Source organism: Orycteropus afer, unplaced genomic scaffold (assembly GCF_000298275.1).
Source record: "Orycteropus afer afer isolate SDZICR_OR568_19922 unplaced genomic scaffold, OryAfe1.0 scaffold00089, whole genome shotgun sequence".
Classification (NCBI taxonomy): Eukaryota; Metazoa; Chordata; class Mammalia; order Tubulidentata; family Orycteropodidae; genus Orycteropus; species Orycteropus afer.
Window position 1 is genome coordinate 2,694,832 of NW_006921676.1, and position 22,900 is coordinate 2,717,731.

The 22,900-nt window shown below is 37.1% G+C and overlaps 1 protein-coding gene across 1 annotated transcript in view; it reads right to left on the reverse strand.

The window, feature by feature from the left end:
* Window positions 1-558: 558 nt before the first annotated feature.
* SEPTIN10 (septin 10) overlaps window positions 559-22,900 on the reverse strand; it is a 36,002-nt gene continuing 13,660 nt past the window's right edge. Inside the window, exons 5-9 of the mRNA XM_007942372.1 lie at window positions 19,987-20,148; window positions 18,345-18,441; window positions 15,969-16,137; window positions 5,623-5,755; window positions 559-744 (exon numbers count right to left, since the gene is read on the reverse strand). Coding sequence (XP_007940563.1) covers window positions 559-744; window positions 5,623-5,755; window positions 15,969-16,137; window positions 18,345-18,441; window positions 19,987-20,148 — 747 coding nt within the window. The remainder of the gene's footprint in view (window positions 745-5,622; window positions 5,756-15,968; window positions 16,138-18,344; window positions 18,442-19,986; window positions 20,149-22,900) is intronic.

Here is a 22,900-nt window from a genome sequence, read left to right on the forward strand (position 1 = left end):
CAATCGATAGCCTCCTTCCCTTATTAAAATAAAAATCCTCACAGAATCAATATCAGAATTTGTTAAAAAAAAAAAAAAAAAAAGTGACCCTAAGAATTAGTTGTTTTTTATATATTTATGATTCCCCAACAAAGTGCATAGCATAGCATCCATTTAGACATGAAATTCAACACAACACTGGTTGGTCAGCAGTCACTAGCTGTGTATTAGAGCCACAGGTGGGGCTGGAAATAAGGGCCGCTAAGTTTTCATTCCCCAGCTAATGGACCTTTTTATAATATGTATTTTTATTTTGTTTATTCATTCACTTTGGCAAGTATTTACTGGGTACCTACTAAATGCTAGGCACTGTTATAAATGCTGGGGAAACAGCAGTGAACAACATAAACGAGGTCGCTGCTCTTGAGGAGGTGACATTTTTGTGGCAGAAGACAATCAAGTAATAAGTAAAGAGACAGTGAGAGAAAACTATGAAGAAAATCAAACAGGGCAATGCGACAGAAAGTGATAGGCGGGGAGTGGGGTAGGGCTACAACAGATGGGGTGGTCAAGGATTACTTACTTCTTCCGATCCTTGTCCTTCTTGCTACCACCAGTAACAAAGGCCTGGTTTTGAAATATTTCAGAAGCAGCTCTCTTTTTGGAAAAACAAGCTATTTCATCTTCCAAACTTTTTCTCTTTTCGTCGAGCTTCAATCTCTCTTCTTGGTGAACTCTTTTAAGGTGCTCATATTTGGCCTGGAGCTGTGAAACAAGGATGCAATTCTCATTAATGACACTACGCGGCAGCACATCCCCAGGAATGGACTTGCTCAGGAAAGCAGAAAGGGTATAACCCTTATTTTCAGGAGAGGTCTCCATCTTCATAAGGGTCTCAAAAGTTCATCGTTAAAGTAAAAGTTTAGACATGGAATTGTCTTGGTAACTTTACTTTTAAATGAGTTTCCATGCCAAGAATGCTTGACCCAAATGTAATAAAAATTTTACAGCTAAAAGCAAAACTCGATTTTTAAACGTTTGCACTTCTCCGATTGAGATTTTATTTTCTAGCGCTATTATTTTCCACCTACAGCATTTTCAAATAAAGTTTCTCAAATTGATGCTCAATAAAAATACATTCATTAAAAGATACTATGTGTAGTGAAACACTGTTGAGAGCTATTCTGTAGCTATTCGATTTTAAAAAGCAAGTCAATTAATGTCAAGGACCTTAAAAATCTATGTTTTTCTACAGTCATTCTCCTTCTTGAAATTTAAACTAAACAAGGAAATCCTAAGTTCAGAGAAAGCTTTATATATAAAAACTCATTATAGAATTTATAGCATAATGAAAAAAATCTAAGTGTCCAAGAGATAAAGTAAAATAAATTTTTATGCAAATACTCAATGCAACCATTTTAAAATGAGTTTTGCAAAAGTTGATAACATTACAACATGAGACTTTCCTTGTTAAGTGGAAAAAGCAGACATATAGAAGAAAAAATATTTAAAGGACATCATTCAGTATACTTTCATCTACTTGGGGCTCAAAATCACCTTGGTAAGCCATAAACAGGGAATGATGTACATTAGATGCCAACATAGAGACAAGCCTGTGTTTGACTTTATTTTATTCCACATTTTAAAGAATGTCTTGTACAGATCATAGAAAGCATATTTATCAAAGCTATGAAGGGCATAAAGCTCAGAAATTACTAACAGATAAAAAAAGGAAGCTTAAAAATTAGCTTATTAAAAAACAAAGAGAGAGATTAACTTTTTACCATGATGCCTGACATATAGTAAGCACTCAATAAATATTAGTCATTATTATTTTAAAAAAACAAAACACAAAAGCCCACATTTTTCCAAAAGCTGCCTGGGCTAAGGACTTCCTCCTCTGTGCCTGACCACGAAAGAAACCCTAAGAACACCATGTCCTAGGGTAACTGTTCATATGATCACTTCTCCCTGAGCACAGGAGCTACGCCTTTTTCTTCTTTATATCTCCAGCACCTAACATTGGATTTCCAAGGCTGTCAATCTTTATGGAAACAGGCTGCCTCATCTTTCTTCTGCAGAGCAGCTGGTGGGTTGAACACTGACCTTCTGTTTAGCAGCCAAATTCGTTGACCACTACACCACCAGAGCTCCTTGCATAGTACCTATGATGTTGCTCATGAAAAAATTCTAACAGATGTTGAAGGACTAGTAATAAGATGAAATATAAATGAAATGTCTGGAAAGTCCTGCTCTTAAATTCAATAATCAACTATACACAAAAGAATGTTGCCTGGTTTATGATTTATCTTAATACAAATGGGGCTTCACCTGACTCCGTATGAATCAGCTGAGGGATGGGCATGCCAAGAACACAAGCACAGTGTCTAGAATCTACATCAAGAAAGTTTTGGTGTTTTTGCCCTTTGGTCCTCTGGAATGGTTAGATAAATTTGAGATTGGAAATTTCTATTTTGGGCTGCAACCCAGAATTCATGCAAAAAGTGGGGCCTTGTGTTTAGAAAAGATGACATATCATAGTTGAGGAAATATTTCACTAAAAATAAGAGACTGAGGGTAGAAATCAAAGCTAAACTCAGTCTAATAAAAATTAAAAGTTCAAAATATGGAATAGGTAGGTTATCCTGTGAGCCAGTGAGGCCCCTGATAGAGGAAATATTCAAATGAAACAGGGTCATGTTGAAGCAGATGATAAAGGAAGACTCTTCTAACCTGAGATCTTTGATCCTGGATGATGCCTTTGCAGAGAAACATCACTTCCTTAGAATTTGTTATAAATGGTTCTTGCTTTCAAAAACGGTAATAAATGTGCTCATGTGTGTTTAAAAGGCGAGCCTCACCTAACTGTTACGCAGACCAGAGATATAAATTAAAAGAGAGAACAGCTCTCTGAGCATGTATGCACCTCCTATAAATTTGGGAGAATATATATATATATATATATATATATATATATATACACACACACACACACACACACACATATATATATACACACACATACACACTATATATATACACACACACACACTACACACACACATATATATACTACTTAAACAGAGGTTGCACACTTAAATTTTATCTTGAAAAGATGTCGAGGAATTCAAATATCACTCATGAAGCTGACTACAAATTCCAGGAAAATTATAAAGAGAAAAACTAGAAGGGGAGAGGAGGGTTTTGTTTTGTTTTAAGTACAAGATTACTGTATTTACTAGATGTAAAATAACATCAATAAAACCATGAAAAAACATAAAAGCACATTTGCTCAGGGCTATCCTCTGTAGCCTTGTTTGTAAATAGGCAAAGGCTTATAAGGAAGATAAAAATTTAACTTAGATTGAGAAAAGATGAGGGGTATTAATATACTAAGAAACAGACTTACATATAAAATGGGGAAGTTTTAATATTTCAAAGATGGTCATGCTCTTTATTTGAGGGATAAATATACACAGTATACTTTTTCTTGTAGTGGGGGAGGTAGTGTGGGAAATTTGTCTTACATAACATGCCTCATTAGTTCATTTAGAATGATGTAAATAAAGATATAGAAAAGGTAACATTTAAGCAAGATTTCCAGCTATGAAATCATTTGTTCTGTTGTTACTGTAAGGAGCTCTCGTAGTGTAGTGGTTAAGGCTGCTATTTGGCTGCTTACCCAGTGGTTTGAACCTACCAGCTGCTCTATAGAAGAAACATGAGACAGTTTGCTTCTGTAAAGATTTACAGCACTAGAAACCCAATAGGGGTCACTATGAGTTGTAATCAACCTGATGGCAGTGAATTTGGTCTTTTTTTGGGTCTTCTTACTGTAGTTACCTACTTACTATCTAAGTGCACATCTTTTTAAGTTAACGATCTACGAAAATCTAAATTTATACAAAAGGTAAATAAGAGGTGTTTTTTCCATAAAAACAAGGTCCTTTACTGCAGACTTCAACAATGTTTTGGGTTATCAAAAACTAACTTTTTATTAGTTGTTGCTGGTTTTTACTGATATAGCTTTAAAATGCTAGCAGCCAAGTGCTGCTGTTGTTGTTGTTATGTGCCATCAAGTCGGTTTCCGAGGCAGTATCGCTACAGAAATAGATTACCCAACCTTCCTTCTGAGAAGTGGCTGGTGGGTTTCAACCGCCAGCTTTCTGGTTAGCAGTCAAGTGCCTTAGGCACTATGCTACCAGAGCTCCTAGCCAAGTGCTAGGTAAGAAAATATTCCAGTATGCCCAGAAAAGACCTGGTTTATACCTACCAATCCCATATAATTATTAGCAAGCCTCCTTTCCCTCCAAAACTGTCCTAATTGGGATAATAAGTTATACAGTCCCCTTAGTCCTTACATAGATAATTCTTGGTCCCATAGGAGGGATGATTATTGACTAGATACTATTCTACACAGACTGGTCCTGATTATAGCTATTAGTAATACTGGCTCTAAAACATAAAAATTAGTCAGAAGGTACACCTTAAAATACTAATAAAATGTATCACTGAAATCTATGTCTCTAAAGTTATATAATTAAAAGCTTAGAATGCTTGTAACAATTTTTGACTTTGGTACTTCAGGTTTAAATTATCCTCATCTTTTGTTAAATACATACTCAACACAAAAGGGTACTTGAACCAAATACCCAAAATAACAACAACAAAAAAAATCCACAAAACACCTATTGATAAATAGTTTTTCTCTTTTTCTTTCAACAATTTATTGTCACTGAATTTTTAATCCCCTTTTTAAATACATACACATTTAAATAAAACATTATTCTACAGGATTTTAAAAATCAACTATAAACCACTTCTACATCTCTCTCTTCTCACCAGTGAACTAAGAAGCATGATATATGAGAGACAATAAACTCTTAAAAGTTTTACACTGATACCACCTTAAGATGAATCTACTAAAAAGAAAAAAAAAAACCCCACCATCCTTACTTTCATTACAACTCCTTTCCCAATAGTCATACTTAAAAATAACTTCAAATTAGGGATGTTTTTGAATAAAAGAGATTAGAGAAACTTAAGGAGCTCTGGTGGCATAGTGCCTAAGGCATTTGACTGCTAACCATAAGGCTGGCGGTTCAAACCCACCAGCCACTCCTCAGAAGGAAGGTTGGGAAATCTATTTCCGTAGTGATAGCACCTCGGAAACCCAAGGAGGGGTCGCTATGGGTTGGGGCCGACTCAACGGCACATAACAACAACAACAACAACAACAACAACAGAGAAACTTAAAATCCAAATGCAACATGTGATTTGAACCCTGGTCCAAAAACAAAAACAGAAAGAGTAGGCTCATGACATCAGATTGAAGATACTATACACAAATGATGTTTTCAATGGATACTATGTTCACCTTTAAGATACTTAAAACACTGCACAGTAACCCCATCTATTACAAGTCCTTAGTTAACCATTTCTAATGGAAAAATAATTGCGTAGTTTTAATTTTGATTTCAGACTATGATTATGTAGAGGTCTATGTTCAAAGACTTTGTGTTTAAATAACTGATTTCAAAAGAACAACAATTAGAATCTCAACTAAATTCTTGAGATTAAGCCTCCAAAGGAATAGGACACCTAAAAAATGCATGCAAGTCACATCAAGCCAGCAGTACTTGCCTCTCTTTCAGCTTCTTTCAACATGGCTTCTTTTTCCTTTACTCGCTGAACAAACATCTGCTTCATCTCTTCTTCCTTCGTCTGTCGTTCGGTATAGAACTCCTGTCTTTTCGTTTCATAGATCTCTTGAAGACTGAAAAGTAATTTGTGATACTCCTATGTTAAAAAGATGATACAACAAACTTGCAACAACACACACATTACATGTTAGGCCTCACAGATACAGTGAACTGTGAGAGCCGAACCTCCATGCGACTGCCTTGTTTCTCTGAGTCTTGCAAGTTTGCCACCTTTAATGGTGCACTCTTAGCACTTTTCATCACTCTCTATTAGTAGAAAATATTTGAGTTTTCCTTCTCTGACAGGTTCCTATTATACAAGTTCCTGCTTCTACAAGTCTTACTGTATAACATGTACTAATATCCTCTTACATATAGCAATCCAAAACATGGAATTTTCTAGCATGAGATATAAAAAGACACCAAAGCTCCATCTAATATAAAGAACAGTTTTACTCTGACACACATGGGGTCATCATGAATTGGAATTGATTCAATGGCAACCAGTAAACTGGTAGAATTTTAAAGTCCCTGCTTTATCAATTCTTTCACAAAGAAGTTCCCTCATTTCATCACAAATATACTTCCTTTTTGCTCTTTGTTACTGGCATTCCCGTGTCTGGAAACCCTGAAGCTGTGAAGTCATCTTTGATTCTTAAGACTCTTACCCTTATTATCCCCATATCTGATCACCAAGGTCTGTTAGCTCTGCCTGTGAAACTGATACCACTTAAATCCAGTCTTCTTTACATATCTGGAGTCCATGGGTGGTGCCAACAGTTAATGCACTCAGCTGCTAACCAAAAGGTTGGAAGTTCAAGTCCACCCAGAGGTGACTTGGAAGAAAAGTCTGGTGATCTACTTGTGAAAAACCAGCCACTGAATACGCACCCTATGGAGCATTACTACTCTAACATACACTGAGTCACCATGAGTCAGGATCAACTCAATGGCAATGGGTTTCCACTTCTCCAGATATTGTTAGACTCAATTTGATATTGTCATGATTTTCTGCACTGAATTCATATCACATGTAAGTTTTTAAAAAATGCTTCATTCATCTATTTATACAAGTACTTGAGTTGCTTAAAGAAGCTCTGTTCCCACAGTGCCTAAGGCATTTGACTGCTAATCAGAAGACTGGCGGTTCAAACCCACCAACTGCTCCACAGAGGAAGATGGCGTAATCTATTTCCATAAAGACTTACCATCTTGGAAACCAAACGGGGGTTACAATTAGTCAGAATCAACTTGATGGCAGTGGGTTTGGTTTCTTTTGGTTTAAGTTGCTTAAGGAGGAAAAGAAATCTAGCAAAAGAACAAGACCTAACATTTGTTTAATAGCTTCTTGCCAGCAAGGTACTATTGTATATCCTTTTATGTTAATTATTTAATGTCCATAGCATCCCTGAAGGACAAGCACTAATATTCTGTTTTACAGGTAAAAAAACTAAAGTTCAGAGAGGTAAAGTAGTCTGCCCAAAGTTACATAGCTGCTAAGTAAAAAGTTGGGATTTGAACCAGTTTCGACCTGCTCCAAAGCCTGTATTCTTAACCACCACAAATAAGACTTCCCCAGAACCTGGAGGTCTTCATGCTGAGTGAAATAAGTCAATCACAGAAGGACAAGTACTGTATGAGCCCATTACTGTAAAAAGACAAAGAAGGGCTTGCTTGCGAAAGGGGACTTACATTGTAGGTTACCAGGAGGGAACGGGAGGGATTAATTTCAGGCTAGTTGGGGCCTACACGCTGATGTGGGTAAGGGGAGGGATATATGGAAAGAGTCTGAGAACACCATGATAACATTAAGAAAAGGGAGGACAAAGAATTGTGCACATAGGAGATAAAACATCAGATGCCAACCAGTGTGCCCACAATACTGCATTACCATTAACACCAAACACCAGGCTACAGATAAACAAATAAACACCTGAGAGGACCAGATGAGGGTCAGTGAACAGGAGTATACTCTAGGCCAAGGATAGATTCAGTGCAGGCTAATCTTGCACAGATACCAGTGATACAAAATACCTGTAATCCTTACAGAAATAAGACAGACACAGAACAATCCCTCAGACACCCAGACACTATGGGAGAGAGATCCAATGGATCTACCATCTCAGGATCATAGTACTGGGGGACACCAGACTCAATTGGCTCAACAAAATACATAAAAGACTTGTTCCTCATCCTACATTGGTGAGTAGTGACTGGGGTCTTAAAAGCTTTCAAGCGACCATCTAAGATGCACCTAATGGTCTCCTAGCGTCGGAAGCAAAGAAGAGTGCAAAATAACAAGGGCCTTTGGAACAATCAGCCCTAGGACACGATGGCCCTCCAGACCAGAACTAGATGGTCCCTGGCTACCAATGCCAACCACCCAGGAAAGGACCAAATATAGAGATCCTGGAGAGACTGGGAGGGAAAACGTGGAATAAAATTCAAAAACTTAGTAATAACCAGAATTACTGGTTGGATGGAATCTGGTGAGACCCCCAACACTATGGCCCTGGAATACATTCTGCACCTGGAATGAAACTCATTCCCAGGGGCTGGCTCTCAGCCCAATAGTTAACAAGATATACATGTAGACCACTCAACCCAGGGTGACACACCCACATACTTTATGGAAATATACCCCTTGGAACAACAGACCATAGGGCACCAGAGGGGCAACATTCACACAGAGGACAAAAAGAAGTGCATAACTATGAGGGGGGGGGGGGGGGGGGGGTTACTGGGCAGGGAGGGGAGGAGACTGGGTTAGGGCTGGCATGGTAAATGGGGAGTGAAACTAAATGTACCCATAACGTTGAATGTAAAACAAACTCTTAAATTAAAAAAAAAAGACTGCCCCAAAGTGATGACTCAGCAGAAGATAAAAAAAAATCATGCATTGGTCCTGTATACTTCCATCACATTTTATGCCATTTTCCAACTTCTGACAACATAAATTTCTGTGGCCAAATGCAAGTAAAGAGACATATACTATTTTTCAAAAGGTGGTAAAGAGTAATCAGGTAAGAAACACACAGAAGATCCAGAAGGGAATAATTCATAAACTTTGAATTATAAAATTAATACAATCCTTGTTTACTATTGTGCATTTAATAAATAAAGATAAAAAGTGTTTCTTGCAATACTCTCTTCTCTGACACAAATGTAGCTTGCTGTCATGAATATTTAATGTGAACATACTACTACAGTTGCAAATCTCACTGACTTCAGGCAAAGGTAAAAACCAAAGAGATAAAAAGTTCTCAGGGGCTTATGTCATCATGTACTTTGTCTTGAAAAAAGAACTCCTTAAGCTCCTTCACTTGTTTATTTTTGTTTCATGTTCAGTTCTAACAATTCTGGTGAACTGTTTTCCAAGTCTACTGCAGACTGAGTGCAGAAAGTTAACTGTGGGAAAGAGACTAATTATGCTAAATCTGAAATTATTAAATGTGAGGATTTAAAGTTCTATATAAACAATTAATATGAAAACACTAAGGTCAATTAATTAAAAGTCTACCATTTACTTATACCTTGTGATAAACTCATGATAGCACAAGTGTTGGTAGATTAGAATATTAAATAAACTCAGCATAACCACTCACTATGTAAATGAAAAACAAAGGTCAGGCAACAAAAAGGCTGGAAAGTAAAGAAAAATAAACCAAACGAAACCTGTTGCCACGGAGTCAGATCTGATTTATAGCGACCCCTCCTTAGGTTTCTGAGGCAGTATCACTATGGAAATAGATTGCCCAACCTTCCTTCTGAGGAGTGGCTGGGGGATACGAACCGCCAGGCTACTGGTTAGCAGTCAAATGCCTTAGACACTATGCTACCAGAGCTCCCAAGAAAAATAAAGGTGCAGTAAATGAGCAGAGCAGTTTGGAACAGCTAAGGGAAACAAACTTGTCTGTCAGTTTGTCATACTATGGTGGCTTGAGTGTCCTGTTAGGCTGAAAGCTACGCCACTGGTGTTTCAAATGCCAGCAGGGTCACCCATGCTGGACAGGTTTCAGCTGAGCTTCCAGACTAAGACAGACTCAGAAGAAGAAAGACTCCATCCACTTCTCAAAGAATTGGCCAATGAAAACCTTATGAATAGCAGTGAAACGCTGTCTGATATATTATCGGAAAACTTTATGAATAGCCCTGAGACACTGTCCAGTACAGTGCCAGAAGATGAGCCCCTAAGGTTGGAAGGCACTCAAACTATGATTGGAGAAGAGTTGCTTCCTCAAAGTAGAGCCGACCTTAATGATGTGGATAGAGTAACGCTTTCGGGACCTCCATTTGTTCATGTGGCATGTCTCAAGATGAGAAGAAACAGCTGTAAATATCCATTCATAATTAATAATCAGGACATGAAATGTATAAAGTATGAATCTAGGAAAGTTGTAAGTTGTCAACAATGAAATGGAATGCATAAAGATTGATATCCTAAGCATTAGTGACCTGAAATGGACTGGTTTTGGCCAGTTTGAATCAATCATATGATCTACTATGCAGAGAATGACAAATTGAAGAATGGCATGGAGTTCATCATCACAAAGAATGCATCAAGATCTATCCTGAAGTATAATGCTGTCAGTGATAGGACAGTATCTATACACCTATGAGGAAGACCAGTTAGTACTACTATTATTCAAATTTATGCACCAACCACCAAAGCCAAAGATGAGGAAATTGGAGATTTTTACCAACTTCTGCAGTCTGAAATTGACCAAACATGCAATCGAGATGTGTTAATTATCACTTGTAATTGGAATGCAAAAGTTGGAAACAAAGAAGAATCACCAGTAGTTAGAAAACATGGCCCTGGTGACAGAAATGATGCTGGAGACTGCACAACAGAATTTTGCAAGACCAACGACTTATTCATTGCAAATACCTTTTTTCAGCAACATAAACATGGCTATACATGTCAACTTCGCCAGACAGAATACACAGGAATCAGACTGACTACATCTGTGGCAAGAAGTGATAGAAAAGCTCAATATCTTCAGCCAAAAATAAATTTTAAAAAAAGACTGCCCCAAAGTGATGGCCAGGAGCTGACTGTGGAACAGAGCATCATCTGCTCATATTGAAGTTCAAGTCGAAACTGAAGATAATTTAACAAGTCCATGAAAGCCAAAATATGACCTTGATCATCTCTCTCCTAAATTTAGAGACCATCTAAAGAACAGATTTGATGCACTGAACACCAATGACCGAAAACCAGAGGAAGTGTGGGATAACATCAAGAACATCATCCATAAAGAAAGCAAAAGGTCATTAAAAAGACAGGATAGGAAGAAAAGACTAAAATGGATGTCAGAAAAGACTCTGAGACTTGCCCTTGCACAGAAAGCAGCTAAAGCAAATGGAAGAATTGACAGGATAAAAGAGCTGAACAGAAGATTTCAAAGAGCAGCTGAAGAAGACAAAGTCAATAATTATAACGAATCCACAAACACCTGGAGTTAGAAAACCAAAAGGGAAAAACACGCTTCTCAAGATGAAAGAACTGAGGAAAAAATTTAAGCCTCGAATTGCAGTACTGAAAGATTCCATGGGCATTATGTTGACTAATGTAGGAAATATCAAAAGAAGATGGGTGGAATGAGTACACAGAGTCACTGTACCAAAAAGAATTGGTCAATGATCATCCATTTCAGGAGGTGTCATATGATAAAGAACCAATGGTAATGAAGGAAAAAAATCAAAGCTGTACTGAATGAACTGGCAGAAAACAAGACTTCAGGCATTGACAGAATACCCATTGAAGTTTCAACAAACAGATGCTGTGCTGGAGGCACTCACTCAGCTATGCCAAGTGATTTGGAAGACAGCTACCCAGCCAACTGACTGGAAGAGATCCACATTTGTACTCAATCCAAAGTAAGGTGATCCCACAGAATGTGGAAATTATTAAACGATACCACTGATATCACATGCAAGTAAAATCTTACTGGAGATAATCCAAAAATGTCTGTAGCAGTATATTGACAGTGAACTTCCATAAATGAAAGCTGGATTCAGAAGGGGACGTAAAGTGAAGGCTATCACAGCTGATGTCAGATGGATCTTGGCTCAAAGCAAAGAATACTAGAAAGATGTTTACTTGTGTTTTATGATTATGCAAAGGCATTCAATTGTGTGCATCATAGCAAATTGTGGATAATACTGAAAAGAATGGGAATTTCAGAACACTTAATTGTACTCATGAGAAACCTGTACATAGACCAGGAGGATGTCATTTGAACAGAACAAAGGAATACTGCATGGTTTAAAATCAGGAAGGGAGTGTGTCAGAGTTGTATCCTTTCACCATACTTATTCAATCTGTATGCTGAGCAAATAATCCAAGAAGCTGGACCCTATGAAGAAGAACATGGCATCAGGACTGGAGGAAGGCTCATTAACAACCTGAGATATGCAGATGGCACACCTTTGCTTGCTGAAAGTGAGGATGACTTGGAGCACTTACTGATGAAGATTAAAGACTACAGTCTACAGTATGGATTACACCTCAATATAAAGAAAAGAAAAATCCTCACAACTGGACCAATAAAAGAAACATCATAATAAACGGAGAAAAGATTAAGTTGTCAAGAATTTCATGTTGTTTGGTTCTACAATCAACGCCAATGGAAGCTACAGTCAAGACATCAAAAGACGTATTACATTGAGCAAATCTGTTGCAAAAGACCTCTTTTAAGTGCTGAAGAGCAAAGATACCTCCTTGAAGACTAAGTTGCACCTAACCCAAACTACGGTACTTTCAATCACCTCATATGCATGTGAGATCTGGACAATGAATAAGGAAAATTGAAGAAGAGTTGATGCTTTTCAGTTGTGGTGTTGGAGAAGAATGCTGAAAGTACCGTGGACCGCCAGATGAACTAACAAATCTGTCCTGGAAGAAGGGCAGCTGGAATGCTCCTTAGAAGTGAGAATGGCCAGACTTTGTCTCACCTACTTTGGTCATGTTGTCAGAATGAACCATTCTCTGGAGAAGGATGTCATGCTTGGTAAAGTGGAGGGTCAACAAAAAAGGGAAGGCTCTCAACAAGATGGTTTGACACAGTGGCTTCAGCAATGGGTGCAGGTTATAGTAGGGATTATGTGGCTGGCACAGGACCAGACACTGTTTCATTCTGTTATACATAAGGTTGCTAGGAGTTGGAGATGATTCAACAGCACATAACAGCAACAACAGGTGCAGTAATTTTTTTTTTTTTGCGGGGGGGACAGATAGGTAGACAGAGAAACAAAGAGTATGGAGAGGCACATCTTGCATGACAACCAAAGTGTACTATTGTTATATATACCTGAAAATATATGGAAGAGAGCACCTTGAATGTAAAATATAACTTTTTTTTTCTTTTTTTTTTAAATATAACTTCTTGACACTATAAAATTAAAGGCTTCCTAATACATAATGCTATAATGAATTACAGAAACCTTATCAAATCTTTTATTCACAAAGAGAAAGCAACAGGAGATATTTTGCCTAGGGCTTGGCCCAAGAAATCCTGTAAAAAATATCTTCTCTCTTAAATAGATGAGGCCTAGGAAGCGCAGAGGATTTCCTGGAAAACAAGACAAAAATTTTTCTCACACTGAAAGATAAAGTTCTCTACCTTTCTTGCTTATCTTCTGCAACCAGTGGCTGGAGACAAACAATATGCATTTGCTGAATGATGACTACTTAATGTAGATTTCTATGCTCCAGCCCTGTACAGTCTGGGCTGAGGCTTGGAATCTGCATTTCTTACTCATCCACAAGTGACTGATAGTCAACCAGGTGTAAGAACCACCAAAACCAAACCAACTACCATCAAGTTGATTACAATATATAGCAACCTTGCAGGACTGAGTAGAACTGCCCCAATAGGGTTTCCAAAGCTATAATCTTTACAAGAAGCAGACTTCCACATCTTTCTCCCAAAGAATGGCTGGTGGGTTCAAACTACCAACCATTTGGTTAGCAGCCAAGTGCTTAAACACTGTGCCATCAGGGCTCCTATTAGAACCATCCTAAAACCCTCTGCTACTGAGTAAATTCCTACTCATAGCAACCCTATAGGACTTCTAAGGTTCTAAATCTTTACCAAAGTAGATTGCCTCATCTTCCTCCCACAGAGCAGCTGGTGGGTTTGAACCACCAACCTTCTGGTTAGCAGCAAATACCTTACCCACTACCATCAGAGCTCCTTTTATAAGAACCACGGGGCTACATTAATTCACCAGGCAATATCAATCTGTCATTTCCATATTTCACATCTATTCCACTTGCTTTCAACTCAGTATCCATGCCTCTTTAATGCACACATACATCTCTGAACTGATCCTGAGACTGAAGAAATGAGAAGTGGGAAAAACCAGAGAAGCCAACTCTAGATTTATCTTCACTAGAGAAAATAATCAGTTCAATAGAACTGGCTTATAACCAGAAGCACAGCATGTCTAAGATTGATGAGAAGGGGTTACCAAAAACCAAACCAAAGCCATAGCTCCATCGAGTAGATTCTGACTCATAGCAACTCTATAGGACAGAGTAGAATGCCCTATAGGGTTTCCAAGACTGTAAATCTTTATGGAAGCAAGCTGCCTCATCTTTCTCCCATGGAACAGCTGGTGGAATCAAACCACTGACCTTTTAGTTAACAATTAAGCACTTTAACCACTGTGCCACGAGGGCTCCTCGAGAAGGAGTAAAGTACGTATAATCTTAATTATGCTATGTTGTTATGTTGTTGTTATATGCCATCAAGTCGGACCCGACTCATAGTGACCTCTCCTTGGGTTTCTGAGGCAGTATCACTACGGAAGTAGATTGCCCCATCTTCCTTCCGAGGAGTGGCTGGTGGGTTTGAACCACCAGCCTTCTGGTTAGCAGTCAAGTGCCTTAGCCACTATGCTACCAGAGCTCCCTAATTATGCTATAAGAAGTTAAAAAAATATTAAGAAATTAAACCCACAGATTGAAGAAATTTAAAAATATAACTTCATCTATTCTTAGATCTTCCAAAAGATCTTTATGCAATGGCAGCACTGACTGGGTACTCTCGTCTTCCTTCTTTTTGTGTTTACTCTTTGGGACACGTACTAATAGCCAGGGAAATGAATGAAAATGCAAATAACGAAATAGAAAAGGAATCTTCAATCTCCTAAGAGAGTTTAAGATAATGTTTGTCCTAAGGATTTCATGCTTTCCTCCATGCAAAAACTGTTCTGGAATCCTACATAAAATCAAATTTGATTTAGTATATTAAAAATTAAGAGTTTCATGTTTAATGTGTTTTCATTAAAAAAAAAGTCAGGAATGTAGCACCATATAAAATTACCCACCAAGTTTATATAATATTTAATGCTCTAATCAATGAGCCAGATCAAGTTCTAAAATCCTTGAAACTATATTGTAATATTATAAGAAACAATCTAATTTCTGACTCCTTACAAGTACTTTGGAGCCCCAATGGTGAAATGGTTAATTAAACACTTAAAACTCACCAGCAGCTCTGAGGAAGAAAGATGGGAACATCTGCTTCTGTCAAGATTACAGCCTTGGAAACCCTGTGCGGCAGTTCTACTCTGTCCCATAGGGTTGCTAAGAGTCGGAACTGACAGTAGCAACAGGTTTGGTTTTATAAGTACTTTCATTACAATATATTTTGCTAAATTTAAGGTATTCTGAAACTTCCATCAGGATGAAAATCAACAGAAAATGTTTTAAACTTGCTTAATATGGTTCAAATCCACCAAGGGGATATTGGGAGAAAGCCTTGGCAATCTGCTTCCAAAAATTCACAGCTCTGAAAACCTCTGAAGCACAGTTCTACTCTGAAGCACAATGAGGTGGCCATGAATCAGAAGTGACTTAACAGCAACTAGTAATATGATTCATGTTCCAACTTTCTTTCATAATAGTTAAATGTACTTTTATCAGTCTCATATAACTACAAAAGTAAAACCAAATAATGAAGTTTTTATTCCTTCAGGTATTCATTTCAGCATTTACTGAAATAAAGTGAGCTTTTGCTGTATGTTTTTCCTTTTATATAACTCTATCTTACTCAGAAGAAGATCTGAAGAACCTTCAAAACTCAAGAAGGCTGCAAGTGATTCAAAAAGCACAATTAATCATTATAAGTAACTTTACTTCATGATTTTAAGAAATTTCTAATAAACTCATTCTTCTTCATCCTGAAGACATAAAAGTTATGAACAAGGCTTCCTAACTTTCAATTTGCTAGCTTCTTCTCTACAATAGCTTGTCCAAGAGAAATCCCCACTGACCTGACTGGTTTGTTCTCTGGGCCCACATCTCTAAAGCCCAATTCCTCCAGTTTGCAACGTCTGTAAAGTTCATAGTGTCGAGTGTGAGTCTGTTCTCGCAGATCTTCCATATTTGTACAAATGAGCATTTCCCGGAGCTTTACAAAGTCACAGTGGCTTTCATTTTCCACTAGCCAGAAAAAAAAATGAAACAGCAACACTGGTTTTTAATTTCTTGTACACAATTGGTATTTGTTGAATGAATGAATAAATGAAAGCGTATTTGCAATAACAAACATCCAAATGCTTGGTCTGATTAATAGCTATGATTATTTTATACAAGTAGCCGAGGAAGAAATTCTTGTATTACACACAACACATTACAAATGAAGTTAATTAACGGACCAGGAAGTTTGTTTTAAGTTTAGTAGTCAGTGGATAAAGAAATAGCAAAGAAATACATTATATTACCATATGCTTTAGTTATTTCACTAATATTGTTAGCAGTTTACCAACCATCCTCTGGATATTTCACACAGTACATACATACAAACATACATACATAAACAGTATGTTGCTAAAACTTCAAAGTTGTAAATTTTGCTAACTAAAGAGTACTATATGTCCATGCTACAATTATGACATTGTTTTTATATAACACTACATTTTGATCTTGTGCTAGACAGTATTCAAAATTAGTGAATAAATTTATATAGTCCTTCCATGTTTATGTGACCAAAAAAAAAACCAACTCACTGCTGTCAAGTCAACTGCAACTCATAGTGACCCCCTTCTTGGGTTTCTGAGGCAGCATCTCTATGGAAGTAGATTGCCCAACCTTCCTCCCAAGGAATAGCCGGTGGGATTGAACCACCAGCCTTCTGGTTAGCACTCAAATATCTTAGGCAATATGCCACCAGAGCTCCCTTATAGTGATCAGATGACTATAAATAGACTACGTGTTTCTGTGACTGGTAGTTTTAAGTATAATTACTACTTTGATATTATCTATATATTTTTTTAAAAAAATGTTACCTCTTCTCAATATTTTTCATTAATTAACAAAAGTTGTCAATGTTTAAAAAAGGAACATTTAGATACCAGTCTATTAGGGGTAACTTATTCCCCATTAGTTAGCATCACAATAAACCAGTACTAAATAAATACTACTTGCTTATTAGAAGAAGTTCTGGTGCAGTAGTGGTTAAAGCATTAAACTGCTAACCAAAAGGTCAGTGGTTCAAACCCACTAGCTCCTCCAGGAGAGAAAGTCAAGGCAGTATCCTTTGGTAATGATTGATAGTAGACAGTTCTAAAGGGTCGCTATGAGTTGACATCAACTCAACAGCATAGGTTTTGGTTTATTATATTTGTTATAATGCTAGATAAATAATCTACCATCAAGTGAATTTAATTTTTCAGTTTTTTGTTTTGGATATAGTTGGCAATCCTTTGTTCTGTTGATCAGTAAAAATATATAAATTTACAAGATGGCTTATTATACCCTAAATTAAGTAGTTTGTCTATCATTTTTAAAGACAACTTTGTTATCTTGTGCTGTCAAGTTGACACCAACTCACAGAGATCCTATAGGAAAGAGTAAAAATGCCACATAGGGTTTCCAAGGCTGTATGAAATCTTTACAGGAGCAGATTGGCATGTCTTTTCTCCTACAGAGGGGTTGGTGGGTTTGAATCACCAACCTTTCAGTTAGCAGCCAAGTACTAAACTGTTGTGCCAACAGGGCTCCTTTCATTTATTTCTTTCTTTGATGAACTTTATAGTTTTAGGTTTCATGTTTAAATCTTTAATCTATCGGGAGTTAGTTTTTGTGTATAGTGTGAGATATGGATCTTGTTTCATTTTTCTGCAAATGGGTATCAAGTTTTGCCAGCACCATTTGTTAAAGAGACTATCTCTTCCCCATTGAATGGATTTTGGCTCTTTGTCAAAGACCAGCTGACCATAGGAGGATAGATCTATTCTTAGGTCCTCAATTTTGTTCTACTGGTCTACATGTCTGTTGTACCAATATCAGGCTGTTTTTGACTATTGTGGCTGTATAGTAGGTTTTGAGATCCACCAGGGCAACTTTTAAACACTACTATTTACACTCAGATTTTGTTCAAAGTGCCCCACCAGTGCTTCCCACCTGCTGAGTGTCACATGGCACACCAAGGGAGGTGGTATGTGTGTGGCACAATGTAGAAAACGAGTTCAGTTCTGTCTGGACTTTTGACTTTGGCCTAAAACAGAACACAGCAAACTCCTATGACAACCAGTCATAATTCAAAATAAGTGTCACCTCAAGGATCACATTAAATGCAATTTTGAGACTATTAGGCAACATACATATTTCTAGTAATCATTCCAAAAGTTCACATTTATCTTATTTACCTTCTACAATACCCCAAGGATATTGACGAGCTTTGACCACCTTATTTCCAACTTTTACCTCATCCATACTTCCTACAACAGCAAATGGTAAATGTGCCTGGAAAAGAACCATAATCTCAATCATATTTTCTCAAACCAATGTGAGAACCATGTAAGCAAGGGTTAGGAAAATAACAGAAAAGACAATAATTTAATAACTAATGAATTTCCTAAAATCAAGTGATTTGCCATGGCTCAGATTTTAAAACTTGGCAAGAAATATGTGCATATTTTTCAGACTCTATAAAAAATTAATTATTCATTGAGCATTACGCCTAATGGAAAGCATCACGACACTGGGAATTTAAAAAGAAAGAAAGAATTCTAGTATACATACTATCACTTTTAATATTATCATTGTCCTAAAAGATAATGTTGAGGAAATTGTACAGATAACCATATACATAGCTACAGTGTATATCTATATTTAGTGTGTGTATAGATAAATGATGCTAACATAAAATAATATATAAATCCAAAATTAATGCTGAAGACAGTAAAAGCTATAGAAATTTAGAGGAGTGAGAGATCACTGTGAATAGGAAAAATAAGGGGAAGTTTGAAGAAGGAAGTACAACCCAAGCTGGATCAGAAAGGATTAGATTTAGACAGATCAAAAAGAATAGGAAGGACAAACTTAGGCAAGGAGAAGATTTTGAACAATAATAGAAACTGCAATGGGCAACAGATAGATTCAGGGGCAGTGAGTAGATAGTCTGTCTGAAGTTGAGGATTAATAAAGGGGAAAAGCCTAATGTACAGAGTTTTACATACTATGCTTAATATTTAATAATTAAACTTATCTCTTAATTGCTTCTTTCTGAAAAATTAGTCAGCTTTTTATATATTTAGTTTAGGTATTTTAATATAAATGGAGAAGGAATAAATCATAAAAGGGAAAAAGAAGAAATGGAATTAACATTTTTTGAATGGTGCTATCAGGTACTTAACAAAAGTTGCATCACTTAATCCTCACAATCCTTAAGGTAGGCAATATTAACACCATTTCGTAAATATGCTAACAGTCTGAAAGAGGTTAATAACTCCCACAACAGATGGTTAAGTCTGTCTGAGTCTAACATTCTGAATGTTCAAAAGAGAATCAGATATTTAAGGAACGTGTAAGCCTGAAGAAAGTTAAAAAAAAAAAAAAAAAAAACTTAGTCATTTTTAATCACTAAAAGTTATGTGAATATTTAATAGGCATTTGTGACACTGTAAGAGAGAGTGAGCTAAAATTCCAGATGAGAAAAATCCCCTTGATTTCAAGATTCTAAAGCATTCCAAGTAAGGCTATAAGGGCAAGATAGAAGGCCATCTTTCTGAGGCCATGAAGTGTGGGGTCCACAAAAGGTGTATCCCATTCTAACAAACATACCCCTTTATTTGGATGAAAGAAGGGCAGAAGAAAAATATGCTTACAATTCTTATACTTTTTCCAACTCAAGAGAATTAAACATTTTTCTACATTGGAATTTTTGAAAATTCACCTTATTTGAGTCTTTTTGGAAGATACAAGATAAAATATATTAGTAACAATGTTACTTACAAAGTCTTTTTATTTTCACATGCAAAACAGAATTCACAGTCAACAGGAGCTTACGTTCATTGAAGAATTGATTCTAGCAATAGTTTCATCATCTGTTGGGAACTGGTATATCTGGACGCCACTGCTAACCAATTCACTCATAACTTTGACCTTAAACTTCTGTAATTCATTTTTAGAAATTGTATCTGCTTTGGCAATCAATGGTATAATGTTCACCTAATAAGAAAAAGAAAAACAAAATCTTGTATTTGTGGATTTGTTTTTAATCCTGTAAGCTTTCACATTTAGAGCCATCAGTCTCTGATAATAAATTTCCTCCCCCTAGATCAGGAGGTCAGCAAAGGTTTGCTTTGATGTTTATTTTCACAAAGTTTTACAGGAACATAGTCATGTCCCTTATTTACATATTATCTATGGCTGTTTTCATGCTACAGCAGCAGAGCTGAGTGTTAGAGACACCACATGCCCTGAAAAGCCAAAACTATTTACTACCTGGCCCATTATAAAAAAGCTTGCCGGGCTGCTTATGCACAGGGAGATAGATAGCTCAGGGTGCAGAAGAGTATGAAGGGATGGACACTGGGAGGAGGTAACTATGGGGAGGAAGTGGGAGGGGAGCTGCTGCATTGTAAATTTTGGTCAATGACGTGAGACAAAGTATATGTGAACTGCTGTATGAAAAGTGAATTTACTCTGTAAATCTTCACCCAAATCCTAATAAAAAAAAAAAAAAAAGCTTGCCAATCCCTGACTTAGATAATCACTGGCTGTCTTTGTTACAACATGTCCTAAATATAGTCATTCCTACAAATACTGGCTTTATAATAATTACTTTCAAAAAGCAGAGTTAGTACAAGATTAAGCTTCTATATGATTTAGGTTTGGAAACCTCAACTTTTCTTCTCTCTCCTTCCAAGTCTCTTACAATTCCCATCACATTCAAAGTAAGTAAAATCTATGCAGTAAACTGAAATATTGTTGCTGGGTGCTGTCAAGTCAGTTCCAACTCATAGCAATCTTATGAACAACAGAACCAAACGATCCCCGGTCTTGTGCCATCCTCACAATTGTTGTAATGCTTGAGCCCACTGTTGCGGTCAACGTGTCACTCCATCTCGTTAAGGGTCTTCCTCATTTTTGCTGACCCTCTACTTTACCAAGCATGATATCCTTCTCTAAGGAACTGGTCCCTTGTGATAAAATGACTAAATTATAAGAGACAAAGTCTGGCCATTCTTGCTTTTAAGGAGTACTTTCTGGCCTTACTTCTTCCAAGATAGATTTGCTTATTCTTCTGTCAATTCATGGTGTATATTCAATATTCTTTGCCAATATCATAATTCAAATGTACCAATTCTTCGATCTTCCTTATTCATTGTCCAGCTTTCACATGCATATGAGGCAACTAAAAATACCATAGCTTCAGTCAGGCACACCTCACTTCAAAGTAACTAACATCTTTGCTCTTCTACACTTTAAAGAGGTCCTTTGCAGCAGATTGTTGTTGCTGTTAGGTGTCGTCAAGTCATCTCTGACTCAGAGACCCTGTGTACAACAGAACGAAACACTGTGTGGTCCTGTGCCAGCCTCACAGTACTTGTTATACCTGAGCCCATCACTGCAGCCACACTGTCAATCCATCTCATTGAGGGTCTCCCCTTTTTTTTGCTGACCCTCCACTTTATCAAGCATGATATCCTTCTCCAGGGAATGGTCCCTTCTGACAACATGACCAAAGTAGGTGAGACAAAGTTTGGTCATTCTTGCTTCCAAGGAACATCCCAGCTGCACTTCTTCCAGGACAGATTTGTTCGTTCTTTTGGCAATGCATGGTAATTTCAGCATTCTTCGCCAACACCATAATTCAAAAGCATCAACTCTTCATTGGTCTTCCTTATTCACTGTCAAGCTTTCACATGCCGATGAGGTGATTGAAAACACCATGGCTTGGGCTGGGTGCACCTTAGTCTTCAAAGTGACATCTTTTGTTCTTCAGCACTTGAAAGAGGTCTTTTGTAGCACAAATACCCAATGCAATATGTCATGTGATTTCTTAAGCGGTGCTTCTATTGGCTTTGATTGTGGAAACAAGCAATATGAAATCTTTGATTACCTCAATCTTTTCTCCACTTATCATGATGCTGCTTATTGGCCCAGCTGTGAGGATTTTCATTTTCTTTCTGTTGAGGTGTAATCCATACTACAGACTGTAGTCTTTAATCTTCATCAGTAAGTTCAAGTCATCTTTCAGCAAGCAAGGTTGTGTCATCTACATATCGCAGGTTGTTAATAAGTCTTCCTCCAATCCTGATACCACATTCTTCTTCATATAGTCCAGCTTCTTGGATTATTTGCTCAGCATACAGATTGAATAAGTATGGTGAAAGGATACAACCCTGACACACTCCCTTCCTGATTTTAAACCATGCAATATCCCCTTGTTCTGTTTGAATGAAAGCCTCATGATTCATGTATAGGTTCTGCATGAGCACAATTAAGTGTTCAAGAATTCCCATTCTTCTCAATATTATCTATAATTTGTTATGATCCACACAATCAAATGCTTTTGCATAGTCAATAAAACACAGGTAAACATCTTTCTTGTATTCTTTGCTTTGAGCCCAGATCCATCTGACAACAGCTATGATATCCCTTGTTTCATGTCCTCTTCTGAATCCAGCTTGCACTTATGGAAGTTCCCTGTCAATATACTGCTGCAACAGTTTCTGAATTATCTTCAGCAAGATATTACTTGTGTGTGATATTTATGATATTGTTCAATAATTTCCACATTGTGTGGGATCACCTTTCTTTGCAATGGGTACAAATACAAATTTCTTTCAGTCAGTTGGCCAGGTAACTGTCTTCCAAATCCCTTGGCATAGACCAATAAGTACCTCCAGCACAGCATCCATTTGTTGAAACATCTCAATGAGTATTCTGTCAATTCTTGGAGCCTTGTTTTTCA